The sequence below is a fragment of the Pocillopora damicornis genome, chromosome 12, assembly GCF_964200805.1.
Source record: "Pocillopora damicornis chromosome 12, jaPocDami1.2, whole genome shotgun sequence".
Taxonomy (NCBI): Eukaryota; Metazoa; Cnidaria; class Anthozoa; order Scleractinia; family Pocilloporidae; genus Pocillopora; species Pocillopora damicornis.
The window spans coordinates 16,285,975-16,303,034 of NC_142681.1; the positions used below are offsets into that span (position 1 = coordinate 16,285,975).

General features: G+C 37.5%; 1 protein-coding gene across 1 annotated transcript in view; it reads left to right on the forward strand.

The window, feature by feature from the left end:
- LOC113680051 (neurofibromin-like) overlaps nt 1–17,060 on the forward strand; it is a 44,562-nt gene that overhangs the window by 9,370 nt on the left and 18,132 nt on the right. The window contains exons 17-47 of the mRNA XM_089189865.1: nt 140–219; nt 441–561; nt 978–1,037; nt 1,458–1,644; nt 2,482–2,555; nt 2,664–2,804; nt 3,499–3,581; nt 4,134–4,211; nt 4,528–4,585; nt 5,412–5,525; nt 6,111–6,149; nt 6,660–6,757; nt 7,410–7,482; nt 7,626–7,765; nt 8,307–8,420; nt 8,993–9,171; nt 9,274–9,344; nt 9,449–9,589; nt 10,106–10,189; nt 11,437–11,606; nt 11,960–12,052; nt 12,240–12,282; nt 12,787–12,868; nt 13,095–13,171; nt 13,616–13,713; nt 14,873–15,022; nt 15,222–15,320; nt 15,630–15,732; nt 16,173–16,228; nt 16,405–16,528; nt 16,886–17,023. Coding sequence (XP_089045991.1) covers nt 140–219; nt 441–561; nt 978–1,037; nt 1,458–1,644; nt 2,482–2,555; nt 2,664–2,804; nt 3,499–3,581; nt 4,134–4,211; nt 4,528–4,585; nt 5,412–5,525; nt 6,111–6,149; nt 6,660–6,757; nt 7,410–7,482; nt 7,626–7,765; nt 8,307–8,420; nt 8,993–9,171; nt 9,274–9,344; nt 9,449–9,589; nt 10,106–10,189; nt 11,437–11,606; nt 11,960–12,052; nt 12,240–12,282; nt 12,787–12,868; nt 13,095–13,171; nt 13,616–13,713; nt 14,873–15,022; nt 15,222–15,320; nt 15,630–15,732; nt 16,173–16,228; nt 16,405–16,528; nt 16,886–17,023 — 3,168 coding nt within the window. The remainder of the gene's footprint in view (nt 1–139; nt 220–440; nt 562–977; nt 1,038–1,457; nt 1,645–2,481; nt 2,556–2,663; nt 2,805–3,498; nt 3,582–4,133; nt 4,212–4,527; nt 4,586–5,411; nt 5,526–6,110; nt 6,150–6,659; nt 6,758–7,409; nt 7,483–7,625; nt 7,766–8,306; nt 8,421–8,992; nt 9,172–9,273; nt 9,345–9,448; nt 9,590–10,105; nt 10,190–11,436; nt 11,607–11,959; nt 12,053–12,239; nt 12,283–12,786; nt 12,869–13,094; nt 13,172–13,615; nt 13,714–14,872; nt 15,023–15,221; nt 15,321–15,629; nt 15,733–16,172; nt 16,229–16,404; nt 16,529–16,885; nt 17,024–17,060) is intronic.

A 17,060-nucleotide genomic window follows, 5' to 3' on the forward strand; every position in this document is an offset into this window, starting at 1 on the left:
TTAGTTTGAAGCTTTTCAATTTGCTGTCTGTGCTTATCTAGCTATCCATTACTGTGACAAACTCCTTTTAATTGCCTATACTTTGCACACTCAGATTCTTAATGGTGAAATTTTCACTTTTTTTTTTCTTTTCTTTCAGACTCTTCTCTGTTTCTTTGAAGCTGATCACATAGAGATGTGGAATCCTGTAGCACCTATTGCTTCATTTTGGGAAATTAGGTAAGTAAAGACACAAAACTGCACAGGATACCTTCACTTGTGTCTGCTTAACTAATTAAGGCACTTTTCCTGTTGCTCAAATTTTCGTTAGATCATAGCAATAAATTTGTGCTGGTTTCTGCTTTTTTCAGAATGTGATATGAATAAATTAAGTATAATTTGAGATCAATCACACAGTCCTGTGTTATAACTTTTACTGCCCTTTCTGTTTCCTCTTGTAGTTCACAAGTAATGGTGTCCATTGCTGAGTTTCTCATTGGTCATGGCAGCCATGGAACTGTTTTACTGAGATACTTAAGGGATCTAACCATGTGTAAAATTGAGTTTTTAAGGAAACACCAGGTTGGTTGAGCTCTGATTATATTTCATCATATTATAGTGATTTAGAAATAGAGGATAATTTTATTAAGTGTCATGAAGCCTTAACCCTTTAATTCCCATGAGTGACCAGGACAGAATTTCTCCCTACAATATCAATACAATATCAACCAGATAAGTGATGAGAATTAAGAAAAATATCAATCTGGGGATAATTAGTTAACCCAGTAGTAAATTCTCTGAACTGACATTATGTGAATTGTATGGTTGACAGTAAGGAGAATTACAAAATAATTTAATCTGGGAGTTAAAGAAAAACGAAAGAAAATGAAGCAAGGAGCAAGGAGGTGAAAAAAATTGCATGTGTGTACTGTTCAAATTAAAATTACAAAATTAGCTTATTTTCAAATAAGTTGAACACAATATTTTTAATTTTAAAGGAGCAAGCTTCCATAGGATGCCACTTGCCAATATGTACGGTTTCTCAAACTAAACTTGAGGTAGGTATTTCTCTTTTGCATATAAGGTTGAGGAAAAATGAGGTGGAAAGAGGGAGGCTCCTGGTAAAGGCCTTGAGATATTTCAATTCCACAGGATTTATTTTATGATATGTTGAATAAAATTGGGCTGTCATGGAATCTGTTTTCCTTGCTGATAACATGAACATATTAATCCTTCAACACCCAAAAGTGTTAAACATGTAATTTCTCCCTTTGATATCTGTAGATTATCCAGCCACCAGGTAATGAGAATACTCAAACTAATCAGGAAGAATTTGTTATCTTGATCTAACATCAAATTCTCTTAAATTATTTAGGAAGAATTGTTTGCCAGTTAGAGAGAAGAATTAACAATCAGATCTTGGGAGTTAAATGGAAATATTATTAATTTTTTTTTTATAATTTCTTCTCTTTTTTCAGGAAGTGTTCCTTAGTTATTTATGGAATCCAGATATGGAAACTGTGTTGATCTCCCTTTCTTGTTTTGGACAAATGTGCAATGAAGTGGACATTGTACAAAGTTCAGAGACCCTAAATGTTCTGCAGACTTCTCAAAACTTAAATGTGTACAATGAGTTGTCACTGGAGGCTACCAAATTTAGAGCTGGTGAGTTATGCTTAAGACCATAAGTATAGGAAATCAGTGGTGCTTTAAACAGAAGAGTGTGCAGAATAAAGACTCAGGGTTGTCATTAGAAATCTAATATAAGCATGATCTGATCTGAGTTGGCAGCTAGATTGAATTGTGCTTGCATTGCAAATGTGGCACACTGCTACATGCCGTGCTCAGCTACACCCCTTCTTGAGGGTTCAGAAAAATTTGAAAATTGAAACTCTGAGATGTGAATTTCAGCATTCTGGGACATAATTTATTTTTGTAACTTTTTCTAGTCAGACATTGAGATTAGAATCAATTGAGTGAGGATACTTTTTTTTCTTTCTTTCATCATAATTTGCAAAGTAGCTGGCTCAAAATAGGCTGATGTTTGGCAACTTTCCACCTCCAAACTGCTTCTAATGACAGCCTTGATGCCTATAGTGCAACTTAAACATCTCCCTGTGCGATGGACGATCCAGAGGGAGGTCCTTGGGGGTCAGAACCTTCCCCCAAGACAAGACCAATTTTTCTCCTCTCCTGGTTTTACACCAAAACTCTAGCAAGGAAAAGATGGTAGAATGCTACACAACATAGCTGGCTGAATTTTTCTTTTTAACTTGGAGTTAAAGGGGAGAGGGGAGGTGTAGGTTGGTCAAAAAGTAATGTGGGGCCCCCCTATCAAAAATTATAGGACAATAGGAGGAATTTTCATTTAAAAATTTGTTGAAAATTTGATGCAGTGGAAAAATGGCAAGTCGATGAAAGGTTAGGTGAGGCCATAACCTGTGATGGACTAAAGCAGTTTTTTTTTCTCACTATGACTGAGCATAATCTGTTGTTTTTCAGGAAGAGCAGCACTGCAAAAACGGATCATGGCTTTATTACGGCAACTTGACAGCCAAACTGCAGGGAATTTTCAGGTACTGTCCAACTTAGTGAATTTTTATGCCTTTTGAATTCAGGCAAAAAACTGAATCACAATTCCCAGTTTAATGAGTAATTCGAATTTTGTTTCATTTCATTCACAGGCCTGGGAAAGTACTTACACAAAATGGCAAAAGCTAACCTTTGACCTTGTCAACTTTGGTAAAGATGATTCTCCATCAATAGATGTACAGAAATATCTTAGGCGGAGATCACATGCCAAAATCACTACTGACAACTTGCAGGTACATATGTATACTTTTAACTTTTTAGCTACCATTAGAGACCAAGACAGAATTTATCCTTTTAATATCAATACAATATCAAGCAGAATTTTGGTTGTAATTCTGAAAAATATAAATTAGGAATTGTTAATAGATCCAGTACCAAATTCTCTGAACTAACTTTATTAGAATTGTAAGGCAGATAGTAAGGAGAATTACTAATGAGATCTTGGGAGTGAAAGGGTCAACAGCAATTTATGAATTGTTTATGTACATTAACGAGCATAGGTTTCAATGACTTGAGGATCTTTCATATTGTTGGTAGCAGCTAAGAATTGTGAAAGTTTGTCTGGTGCTACTGACATTTCAAAATTAATCCAAAAATTTCAGATGGTGATTTTCAAATGTTGTAGTTAGTGTTATACCAAGCGTAACACATGCTTCCCTTCCCTCACCCTGGATCTTTGTAAGCCCGTCTGCAGCCATTAAGGTAGCAATAGATAGGCACAAATATCTATGGGAAACACGCAGCACAAATTTATTGCAGGAGTGAATACTTTGGAAAGAACACAAGATTTTAAAGAAATGTTTTCATTGGTTTGTTGCAAATTGTTGTATTTCCTATTACCCTTGAACAGTTTAAGGAAAGAGGACGAGAGTTTTGGCAAGGGCTTTTTAATGGTAATTTGTTACTTTATGTGTATTTGATCTCTAGACATCATTCATTGAATGGACATTCATGACAGGATTTCTCTGTTCACTCGGGGGAGTGTGTTTGACTTCACTACAACCAATAAGGTATCGTATTGTTACAAGTAATTTTAAGTTTGTAAGCAAGCCAAGTGGCCTACAATGTGCCAGAGCTTTTCATGGTCTTTGTAGCACAAAGGGACTTTAACAAATGGACAGTGGTTTAGCGTGGTCTGTACTCTTATCGATAATGATATCTGTTACCAGTTGTTAAAATATTGTGGGTGCAGCCAAGTGAGTCTGCAACAAATTTTGACCACTGTGATGATGAATATTGTTGTTGATAAGAGTACTGACCATGCTAAACCACTGTTGATTTGTAGTTTTACCATAATATTGATGTGAATTAAATGATTCTTTCAGTGCATGACCAAGATAAAGGCATTGTGTCACATGTAGGTGCAAGCAGCATCATCTGTACTCTTATCTACAATGACAAATTTGTCAATCAGATTGCAACATTACTGCCAATAATTATTGTGGTTAAAAAAAAAAATTATCCCCCCAGGATAGCTTGCTAGTCCATTGCAGCTTACCCCCCTTCCCTCCCCCCCCTCCCTTATTAATTGTTAAATGGTAATTTTCCCATCTGCATTACAGAAGATACAGTAGAAGTCTTCCTTCATCAGTTCACTCCAAGGCTGAATCAACTGATACTGAATGTGCTACAGTAACCAAGTAAGTTATTGTTTTATATGTCATTTTGAGTTAAAGCTGAATGATGAAATGATGCTTGCATTTAAATCACAATGACAGAAATAACAGAAAAGAAAGCATGAAAAAAAATCCTCTTTTATGTATTGTCTGCAGGTCTTAATATGTTTGTTTGAGGTCATTGTTGACCTCATGGGCTGATTTGCAGCCTATTGATAAAGTGGATTCTTTTGAAAAGAAGGCATTCACTGACCTTTGGCCTTGTTCTACAAATATTTTTTTCAGTTTTAGAGGTAATAAAAAGGAGGTTTAACAAGTTCAATTTTCATTATGTCCTTAGGTTTATGCAGGATGTGTTGAGTCTCTTGGTTTGCAGTAATGATAAAACTGGTTTACAGGTAGGTATGAAACTTGAGATTATTGTATGAATTGGATACCATTAGATACAATTAAGTTTTGTTAATTAGAGTAATGAGGAACAAAGATTTTACAGGTGGGAGTTTTATTCAGTTTTATGATTTGGGCTGTGAAATCTAGTTAAGTGGGTTGAAGTTTCATTTGAACATATAGATTCATGTAAAGGTTTGTTGTACCAGCTTAGTTACAGACATGCAAGTAGTGTGATATGTTTGTGGCTCTCCTCAATTCTTTAAATTGGGATGGGAATATTTAATGATATGTCACAGTCAGTGTACTTTTTCAACTGTATATTCTCTAGTTGGTGTTCACATTGTTGAAATGACTCTGTTTTTAAAAGGGTCTCCATGAGGTTAATGGTTAGACGTAAAAATTAATAAATTTTTCACTGCTAGCTGTAAAAAAAGTTAACCGTTAAAAAATTCTCAGGTGACAGCAATGGAAAGCTAGTAACCCTTCAACTCCCAAGATCTCATTTGTAATTCTCCTTACCATCAGCCAAATGATTCTCAGTATGTTAGTTTGGAGAATACGGTATTGGATCACTGATTAGTAATCTTTCTCTACAGTCATAACTTGTCTGCATAATATTTTATAGATATAGTAAGGAGAAATTCTGTCTTCATCACTTACGGGAGTTAAAGGGTTAACTGTTAGCCCTAAATTGGCCAAAATTCTAACTATTAGTTGTTAAAGTCATCACCTTATGGAGACTCTCTTTTGATGTATCCTTTTAGTTAACTAATAGCGTACAGTATCTAATATCACACTATTTGGTATTGATTAGGTTTTTTATGTTGACTTCAGATACGTAGTACAGTCAATGAGCTGGTTGGAGTGGAGCTTAGTCCTAAGCTTTACCCCATTTTACTGACGCAGATCATGACAGTAGTTAACAGCTTCTTCACACCATCTGGGCAGGTTAGTCCTTTGCTATCATTGTTGAAGGTGACTGGTAAAAGACGATTAGTGCAGTGGACAAAATATTCAGTATCCCAAGGTGTGTTTGTGACATGTATCCTGTGTGCTGCTAGAGTCAGTTATGTGGAAAGTGCAATGTGAGTTTAAGTTAAGAAAGATTGTCAGTTTTGAGCTTGGTAGTGGAATGAAGAAAGATGTTATACTTGGGAACTTAACATCAAGCTTTCTGTAGTTCGCTGACAATGTCAGAGGATGCAATTTGAAGATCTGAGATTTCAATCTCTCATAGGAACTCAGTTATTTCTTTATTCCAAGCTGGTGACTGGTCAAATAACGTCCTTTTGTAGAAAATGTTACGACAACTAATATGAAAAGTAGCTCCACAATGTTCTTGACCACAAGACCATCTTCTTTTGGCAAGCTACAAGTATTTGCCTTCAATCCCCATTCAAATGCACTCTGGGGTATTGCTCTGTACAAAAAAAAAATGGTGAATGATCATGTCATAAATCTTTTACATTTATATATTTACTGGTTTCATATGAATTGCAATTATCTAATTATGCAAGCTTGTTTCCATGTCAGGTGGTGGTTCAAGAGAAACACACGCTTTTTATAGCACAGGTATGTGCAACTGATTTGCATAACTTCCAATTTTAGAAGGTTTCACTTTGTTTAGAAGAATTGGTTTTTGTTTGTTGATCTGTCAGTCCAAAGCTATGAAGAACTTTTTGCAAGTGCTGTAATCGTGCAAATCATCATGCAAACTTAGTAGATTTCACTTTGTTTACAAGAATTGGTTTTTGGGTGTTGATCTGTCAGTCCAAAGCTATGTAGAACTTTTTGCAAGTGCTGTAATCGTGCAAATCATTATGCATATTTAGAAGATGTTACCTTATTCTAAAAGCATTTATTTTTGTTTTGTTGATCTGTCAGTCCAAGGCTGAGAACTTTTTGCAAGTGCTGTAATCATGCCAATCATTATGCTCACTTAAAATGCATTTAGAGTTTTGAGAAGCTTAAGAGATGAACCAATTATTTTACTGTCCCTTTCTTTCCAACTCATTACTCTCGTTCTTCTTTGGAATGGTTTACTCGACGACTTAGTCTTGTTTTTTCCCTTAATATTACCAGATCATCGTAATAATCAAGCACATCCTGGAAAATAAACTTGGACATAAGGATTGTTTTCAGATGAGTGGCATTGATGCGATGATCCTGTCATTTGTAAGGTTAGTTTCACAATTGTTGTTGCCTTTTTGTTCAAAGCGATTTTTTAAGAGAAGGTGAACTTTCATGCGACATGTGAGTCTCAGTAAGTCAGTTTGTCTTGTATTAGTAGATATCTACTAGGGTTGGTGATACTGGATAGATTTACTGCTACCTTTCTTTATCACGAGCCTTTGTTGAATGCAGTTTTAAAGTAAGAGAAGATTTACTTTTCAGCCACATGTATCACGCGTAAGTATGTAATTACCTAGGTGCCCCCCCCCTTCCGCCTCCCAAGGTTATCCCCTACTCCCTCCCGCTAAATCTGCTATTTGAGCAATAATGTGTGATCTTGTCGTTGCAAGAATTTTGTTGTCAGACCAGCAGTAAAAAATCTCACCGGTCTGATGGGGCGGGGGCAATCCATGGGACCCTCCTTCTGAATCTTCCAATACCTCTACATGTAAGAGACATGGTGGCCTGGTAATGAGTGTGCTGGAGTCGGAGGGGGGGGGGAGAATAGTGGTAACTAGGCGATGGACTTGCATCCTGCAAAGAAAAGGGGAACAAGACTCGTGGTGGCTTAATGCTACTGAAACTAAGAAAAAGTCTGACAGGATGGGCTTGGCACGTAAGATGACTTAGCATTGTCCTCTCCATGTCGTTGATTTTCAGATATGTGAGGAACCTTCCTGTCAGTCATCAGGCCCTGCAGATAAAGTGTAAACTCTGCCAGCTGATTGATGTGGTTGGTATTTTTGCTATGAGTGAATCCACTTTTCTCAAAAACCACCGTGATACGAAATGGAAATGACTGGATGAAATATGACAGTACTCAAAGCTGTAAGAAGCAGTGAATACTTAATTGTTTGTTGTTGCTTTTGATGACAGATTATGGCAAAGAGAGACGAATTATTACTTCATCAAGAAGTGAAGTTACGGAACAAGCTTGTGGAATACCTCACTGATTGGGTTCTACCATCTGCTGAACATCATCAGAGTATCCCTCTAGAGCTCTCGGGTTTATCCAAGTAAGTTCTATCGTTGCTGAGCTTTCCAGGCTCCCGAAGTGCTGTTTTGATGAAAATGCACGTTTCCTTTCATCGCAGCCCTAAAATTTCGTAATGGTCTGTTTTTGTGGCTTCCCTCATCTAGTCGTGTTTTCAGATTTATTTGTCATATTTTAAGTCGTTGAAACACCGAGCTCTAGGAGCTAGATTTGCTACACATCGAACGACTCCAACGCTTTTCTTGTGCTCTCCAGGCCTCCCGCATGCCTTCCATACTTTAATATACGTACGATTATCACACTGGTAGGCAAGGGGATATATCGCTTTTGTCACAAATGCTGAAAGTTAAGGCACCAATAAGGCTCAAAACAAAGATTGTTTCTGTTGGAATTGTGACGTCCCCATTGCGATACGATCGTTTACGCAAAATTTGCAAGCTATAAATTTATCATTAATATTATTAGGCCTTGTTCTGTACTAACTCCTCCTACCTGACTCTCATATGTTCACGATGGATGCATTCTTTACTCACGTATCAATCACGTGAAATTTGGTTTTGCAGAGATCTTGATGCTACTGTGATGCGTGCAATAGCATCACTCCTGTCCGGGTTACCCCTGCAACCTGAGGGGATGGAGACAGACATTATGGAGGCCAAGTCACAACTTTTTCTCAAGTAAGAATTACAAATTGGAAAAAAAAAACAGTATGTGATTTCTATGTTTTAAAACGCTTAGAAATCAACTGTATGAACGCATTCGTGCATTCATATTTTTGCCAACTGATGGAATTATCTATTCTTCTCTCATAAACTTTTGCTGAGGTCGATTGTTCCACGCTATTTTAGAATGTGGAAATTGGGCTATTATTTCTGAAAATTTCACCAAGCCGAAATCAGTTTATAACAGGGAATGATCAGAATCCTTAGAGGCTGACTTCTTTCTACAGTTTCTGATTTTCTCGATACGATTCCCTAGTATCGTGCCAAACATATCTTTCTGTGCAAATCAATAATGCAATTTAAAGGTGTACCTGTTCTTGTGTGAACCGATGTATTAAAATTTCTCTTGATAGAAGAGAGTTGGTTGGACGTGACAAGCCTTAATTCGCTCGACAACCGATTTTTATTGGAGTTTTCGCCTTGCTACTTCATGTCGTTGAGAAAAATTGCAGAGAGTCCTTTGTCAACTTTTAGCTCTAAGAAATGACAGACGGTTTCTCGTTTATTAATTATATATTTTGATTTAGGTACTTCACTCTATTTATGAACTTGATGAACGGGGAGAAAGGTACAAAAACTACAGATGAGCAAGAAGAAAAAGGGGAAATGCATCACAATGCATCCCAAACATTGCATCAAAATGCCGTCCTAGCTATGTCCAACCTTCTGAATGCGAACATTGATACTGGGCTTATGTATGCAATAGGTAAGTGAAATCAACGTTTTAGACCGTAACATCAGTAACGCATGTTCATGGGAAGGTAGACGGAAGGGGCATTGAGTTATTTACTGTTACTACATTTTTCAGGTCTTGGTTACCATGACGATTTACAGACAAGAGCTGTATTTATGGAGGTCCTCACCAAGATTCTACAACAGGTTTGTTCTGAATAATTTTTGTGATTTAGATCTTGTCTCAATATCCAATTCATTTCAGAAGTAAGTTTTACTTTTGATTGACCTATTCAGTTACTATTCCTCAGGGCACTGAATTTGACAATTTGGCAGACACGGTGTTAATGGACAGATTTGATAGACTAGTGGACTTGTTGACGCTGACAGGAGAGAAGGGGAAACTTCCGATTGTGATGGCTTTGGCCAATGTAGTACCATCACAGCAGATGGTAACCTTTTTTTTTCTTTTCGAAAACTTTATAGAATCCCTAAGTTTATTCACTCCCTGGATATCAATCCAGAATGGTTTTAGGCAAGTTCAGTCATGCAACGGTGTTAAGTCTTATAAAGTAATCAAATCGGTTAATCCATTGATTTCCAGTAGTGAGCGACATAGAACATCCCCTTTACAATACCAATGCGTTATTAGGCAGGTAGATTGTGAGAATTACGAAAATGATGGGATGTTCATCAAGGTACTGAGCCACAAACTTTCATGACCAATCTATAGTACATGGAAATGTGAAGTTTTTAGAATGAAGAATGACAAAGTAAAAGTGGAGTTATGAAGTATAAATTAACAGTGAATAGTTTCCGTGTTCTGGTTGTGTCATGTATCTTTTTGTAAGCCAGTCTCCCGTCGGAGGACGCCTCATATAGGCTTATGTTCTTGTTATGTGGTAGTAACCGTGGAAAGCGGCAAAATTGAATAAGTCGTTAAGATTTCCCTCTTTTTGTAATTTTAGGATGAGCTGGCCCATGTTCTGGTCACTCTGTTTGATGACCGAAAGAATCTGCCTCAGCTGCTGAATAACGTATTTTCTATGGAGGTACGTACCACGTACTAGGTTTGTTTAGTTAATTTTAGAACATTTGACAATGAATTTCCCAAGTCACCAAAGGTTAAGTTGATTGAAACAAACATGAACTACTGAGGTTTTAACCCTTTACACCCTTACATCAGGATACAATTTCTCCATGCTGCTCTCTATACATCTCCTATGGTACTGACAAAGAGAATTTGTTTAACAATCAAGAGCTGCTTTAGTTGGTGATCATTTCCTTTATTCTCATGACCTCAATGTTTGTTTTAGGTGCGATACTGATGGGAGAAAATAGTTACTAATCACTCTTAGGGGTTAAAGGGTTAAGAAAACTAGTCAGAGTAGTCTCAGTTTTCTCGAACACCTCGTCTTAACCCTTTAACTCCCAGATCAAATTTGTAATTCTCCATACTGTCAACCATACAATTCTTATAATGTTAGGTCAGAGAATTTAGTATTGGATCAACTAATTCTCCCCAAATTGACATTTTTCTTTATTCTCATCACTTATCTGGTTGATATTGTATTGATACTGCAAGGAGAAATTCTTTCTCGGTCACTTATGGGAGTTAAAGGGTTAAATTCTTTTTTCAACCTCAAGCAGTGAAAAAGACCATTTTAAAGCATATCCTAAGACCAAACTATCACATTTTGTAAAAGTTGTAAGACTTAATTTTGTAGGTTAAAATAAACGAACTAAACCATCTTTTGAACAGGGTAATATGTTATTATGAACTGAGTTGATAGCGTCCATTGGCAATGGACGCTATCAAGCTGACGAAGCTGACAAAGGGCTAACGCTCGAAATGTCAGCTTTTAAACTCTTTACGGTGACCAATTTGTATAGGTAATCCCATGACACCTCGTACTATTAAGGATTAATTGCACGAGAGTTTTCAAAATTTTCCAAAATTTTGAAAACTCAAGTGCAATTAATCCTTAATAGTACGAGGTCTCATGGGATTACTTGTTTATCAATAAAGGGCAAAATTTATACGAAGGAAAATCACGCGCGCACGGATTAGCCAATCATTAACAGGTAATCATGCCCTCTCTTGATTACTAAAAATGCCCTCGATTAAGAAAAAAATGCCCTCCCTCTCAACCAATCAGCGCTCAGTAATTTTGCCCTTTATTGATAAACGTCGTCATCAACTCAGTTGATAATACCAAATTACCTTGTTACACTTCCCCACCGACGCAGCACCACAGTTTCTTTAAAAACTTACGCCTTTTATTCATCTTTTGAACAGGTTTACAGCACGGAGGGAATGCAGACGCTCTTCAGAGGAAACAGTCTTTCCTGTAAAACCATGGCATACTGTTTCAAAGTATTTGGTGGCAGTTACCTTCACACACTACTTGCACCGCTGATAGCTCCTATGTACAAAGAACGTGTCTCATTTGAAGTGGATCCTACAAGGTTGGTTTACAACAGAATTGTCATCTTTTTGTGTGCGGCTTTTTGACAAATTCGTCGCAAATGAACGTGAAATTCAGCTCCGGTGAAAACCTGGCTTAACTCGTGCTGGAGTAGTCTTGGTGACTATGAGCAGAGGTCTCAATTGTTTATTAACCAGTGATTTACTTGCTTCTCTTCCGTTTAAGGACAAATCATTTAGTTTCTCTCTTTCTTTTAAAAGTGTAAATGACACTGATGTGGTTTCTGAAGCATAATTCTCTTTTAAAGTAAGATCAAGTGCCTGAGAATCAGTGAGGGTTTGCGTTTCTTATCACAGATCCTAAATTATGCGTATTTCTGTTTTCTCATTTAAGGCTGGAAAAAGGTCAAAATGTCGAAGAGAACAGAAATAACCTGATTAAGGCCGCTCAAAAGTTCATCAACGAGATTGTAATTTCAGCTGAAAGGTAAATCGGGATTAGTGTTCAGCACAGTTCAGGCAATCTGTTACTTTGTTGTGGTGATTTCATTTGAAGTGCGATTCTTACTGGGTCGACTTGATGTTTGAATGTATGTCTTTGAGACATTTTATATTCAAAGTTTGAGATGTGGCCTTAGTACTGAACCCACTTTATTTTTCTGTTTGTGTTTTAGTTTTCCTATCCAGCTACGGCGTCTGTGTAACTGTCTTAGGGAGGTATGTGTGTAACACTGAAATATTACGTCTTATTATAGATAAACAACAATGAAGTACCAAGTGAGCTTTCGCGCGAAAACGTGATATCGTCACACGTAAAAAGATCACTGTTGCTATGGATACATATTAAAATCGCGCCTTTCGAAATGTTTAATGTTTCCGCCTGGAGATACGACATTTTTCTTCTTGCGGAATGAGAAATTTCGTATATCCCTGCGGCCATGTAATATCGTCTATTTCAAAAGAGTTTTGGAGTTTTTCTTTCCTTTCCAACTAAAGAAACTCTTGATTGTTAAACGGCAAATTCCCCTTGTCTGCATCCTAGGAAAAAAATACTTTAATCTGATATAAGGATTTAAAAGATTGATAGATGATCGAGGAACTTTATTTGTCGTTTGAAACATTCAAACTCACCGTAGTGGTGTTTTCTGACATTAGTTAAAATGTTTATGATTCTTTGAATCAACTGACCATTCACTGCAAATATATATATTTTGGTTACAGATTGTTCACCAGAGATTCCCAAAGCACAGTTTAGAAGCAGTGGGGAGTGCCTTCTTTCTGAGGTTCATCAACCCAGCAATAAGTATGTCTGCTTTGTTATCTAACCTACACAGGGCGTGTATTAAAATTTGAAAGCTCTATCTTCGTTCCTGTTTCATTTCATCTCCATAGAAGGGTATATGATCACATTGTGTGACCGAATGGTGTATTTTAGTCCCCTTCTACTTCTGTTCTTTGGAAAAAAATATTCTTCGTTATGCTTAGAATGAACCTCCTGGTGATTACCTACACACATTTTTATCTTTTAGCTTCACCCCACGCCACAGGGATCGTTGACCAGATTCCTCCAGAGGAACTAAGGAGAGGACTGATGTTGTTGTCAAAGGTAAGGGAGTGGCTCTCGAGAAACATAGTTGGTCGGTCAGTCCGTCCGTCCGTCAGTAGTTAGTCACACAGTCAGTCCATTAATTAGTCCATGTTTTCAACCGATCGGTCAGTCACTCTCAATCCATCAGTCAGTCAATTTTGTCAATCAATCAATCAATTGATCATCGAGTCAGTCCTTCAGTCGGTCAGTCAGTCAGTCAATCATTAATTCCGTCAGCCAGGAAGTCAGCAGCCTACCAGTCAGGCTACCAGTGAGTCTCTCGTGCGTCAATCAGTCGATTCTTCTGCCAGTCAGTTCGTCTGTCTGAGAGTCCATCGTTTTGTTCACTTGTAAGTCAGCTGACCCGTCCCTCTTTCAGACTTACAGGCAGCTTCTCACAGTTATCTGATTACAATATGATCCTCTCTTCTAACTGCTTCCCATTTATGGTCTCTTTTTCAGATTCTCCAAAATTTAGCCAACCATGTCCTGTTTACAAAGGAGAAACACATGGAACCTTTTAACGGTTTTCTTCAAGCAAACTTTGACAAGGCAAGAAAGTAAGTCGGCAAAACTGACCCGTTTTCAGTTATCATTACTTAATTGGGACCTTTTTTGTTGGTTCCCAAGCACTGAGAACGGAAAGGGAGACCTCTTAACAGTTTCCTTTTTTTGGGGGGAAGGAGAAGGGAAATTTGTGGAGAAAGAATTTCTATAAGTAAGCTCCAGACGTTGCTAAGGTATTGAAAATCATGAGATATGCTCACTACTTCTTGATATGGAAAGAGTTAGAAAGAACTTTAAGTTGGCAAAGCACTGAAATTCTTTAAGTTTGAGGAATTTTTCCTCGGTGTGCGTGAATTGGGGAGTTTAAGAAAACAAGGACGGCAACGGAAACGAGAATGTCATTAATTAAAATGTTTAACGAGCAGAACAGTGGCTGTGCACGTACGTTATAAATCTTTGTAAATTTCTTTGCGTCCTCTGCAAAACAACAACGTGAAATAACAAAACTTTGCGTTGTCTGGAGAACGTGAACGACGACGGTTAATTTTTTAAATTTCTACTTGTTTTAACGCTGTGTTCCATATTCAGTTTCGAAGATAGTTTTGACAGCGAGGAATAAGCTAAATGACTTTAGAGTATAGCGAGATTCGAAGGTAACATATAAGTTCTCCCTATTGGGGAGGTTAAGAAACGACGACGGCGACGCCGTGGACAACGTTGGTTAAAGGTGAACTTGTGCGCGTGCACAGCCGTTGTTCTTCTCATTAAAAATGTGAAGCTGTGCACGTGCACAGCCATTGTTCTAGTCATTAAACCTTTTGTTTTGTGACGTTCCCGTTACCGTTGCCGTCGTGGTTTTCATAAACCCTAGGCTGTAACGAAGACAAGACTTATGATAAGTTACATATTTTTGCGATAAATTTCAAGGATGACCAAATCATCAACGAACTTGGCATTTACCACGCTCTATAAAACGACAAAAACTGGACTTAAAAGCCGTGGGACATTTCGTATCTTAGATAATCCGAAGCTTTTAGTGCCTCTTGGATTTTAGCAAAGATTAACTTGAAACTTTAACCTAAACTTCAAAATTATGAACTTGGCAAAGTTGCCCCTCAAAAAACATATCACCAACTGTTACAGCAGTCCATTTTAAAACCTCCATTCTCAATAAGATTAGTTTTCTTCATATGATACTGTTTTGATTTTCAGATTTTTTAACGCCATTTCATCGAAGTGTCCTTCAAAGAGAGACGAGGATAGCACGAGTTATTCTTTTATCAGTGACAGTAGTGTGTTGAGTCTCCATAAACTCTTGTGGGATCACCAGGAAAAGATTGGAACTTATCTTGCTACAAAGAGGTTAGCAATTATCTGCCTAGATTCACTCTCACGAAGGGCTAACGCTCGAAAGGTCAGCTTTAAAACTCTTTACGGTAGCAAATTTACGTTATCAGCTCAGTTGATATTACTGCTATTAGTGTAGCAGCTAGAAGGGAGAATTAACAATCAGATCTTGGGAGTTAAAGGGTTAAGCAGCAAATCCCTTTGTGTCTTACAGTGAATTCAAGACGTTTGGTAGAAGACCTTTTGAGAAAATGTCAACGCTTCTGGCTCATCTTGGACCACCTGATCAGCAGAAAAATCATTTTTCACATCTGTAAGTTCAAACTTGATTTGAAGTATCTTAGTCTCAAGTAAGTTGCCGGTGTTCTCCTTGTGAAAAATTGCTGGGCGTCAGCGTGAAAGTCGATAAACATTTGCATCCTAAGGGTGTACTCAGAGATTCATAGGCTTTTATCAAGACCTGTCAAGAAGTTTATTGAAATTATGCTACTGGACTGAAAGTTTTAGACTCCCAATTGAAAAGCGCTTTGACGTCGGTGACTGAAGATGTTGTTTGCATTTTAATTGTTTATGCCCAGCGTGGACTAAAATGTTTCTTTTTTGTGTGTGTTCCTTTTTTAAGGCGGTGGCAGGATGGAGCTCGTTTTGAAGAGTTTATGGCGCGTCACGCTGAAGAGAGCCGGGATGATTTACAAGCCATGAAAAGTTTAAACGTGTTTTATCAAGTACGTCCTGACTTTTTGTAAAATAAATGTTTTTGTGATGACGGTACATGCTAACAAAATTTATGGAAACTCTATACGCGCGTTGCGATTTCAGTTCTAAACTGTACTATGTTATGCAGAAAATTTCCAATACTGAAGCAAGTAGGGCAAAGTCGTTCATCTTGCTTTCAAACTCGTTTAGAGGTGTGTTCTAAGTGTGGAAAATTGTGTCCAAATGTTATTCCAAATAAGTTTTTTAGTTATTAAATTCTAGATTGTGCTAGACTGTGGCTAGATTGTGCTCAGCTTGTGATCAACTTGTACAACAATTTTGAAGGAAAAACTCGTTGTAGAATGTTTGATATGTTACAGATTGTGCAGCTGTCATTTAAGGTTTCAAGTAGTTTGTTTTAAACATAACACGTTTAGGTAAAGGTCAGTGTGATTTCTTTTTATTAAAGGGTGGCAAGTCAAAAAGTGGACATCCTGTGTTCTACTATATCGCCAGGCGATTCAGGTATTGTGTAAAGTTTTCTTTTTTTCCCAAAGCTTTTCAAGAGTGACATTTTAAAATCCCAGTAAAGGAATGCAGAGCGCATGCTTGGACGCTATGGTGTCCTTGATTTCTTCCCTTGAGTGGCTGTGAAGAAGACTAGACTTAATGATGAGTGACACTTTCATTCTGAATTTCAGAGGAGACCAAATCACTGACGAACTTCTCATATACCATGCCCTAATAACACTGGAAAGCTGCATCGAAAGACCCTGGGAACTGGTTGTTGACTTTACCCATACAACTTTAGAAAACAGGTTTAGTGTAAGTGGAAAGATTTATATCCTTTTGTTGCTGGAAACAGATAATTTACTTGATTCTTTGATAAATTTTATGTTTTCATTTTTGGGTTTTTTTTTTCAACGAGCAGAGGTTGTGGAAAGTGAAGGATGCCATAGGGTGTGTAAACTGGCTCAAGTGTTTTATTGTTATTAAAGTTCCAGCTAGAAGCCATCTCTCCCAATTCTGCTCACTGCATTTTGTCACCAACTAGAACACTGCGTAGATTGGAACCTTTCATTTAGTAATTTTGATTCTCAAGTACGGAAGCAAAATCTCAGATTCTTCAAAGAAAATCGTTAGCACTCAAACTATTTATTACTGTGAAATGTTTTGTTTCAGCCCTCCACAGTATTAAAGCTTTTAACAGTCGTACCAGATGGCGCTGTGAAGAATCTCCAAGCAACGTACTTGTATAACTGCAGTAGTTCACTGAGACAATATGCCAAGTACAACGAACGACACTTGTCTCCTTTGAAGGTAGTTATTTCTTGCTTCAACCCCCTGACTCAAAAGA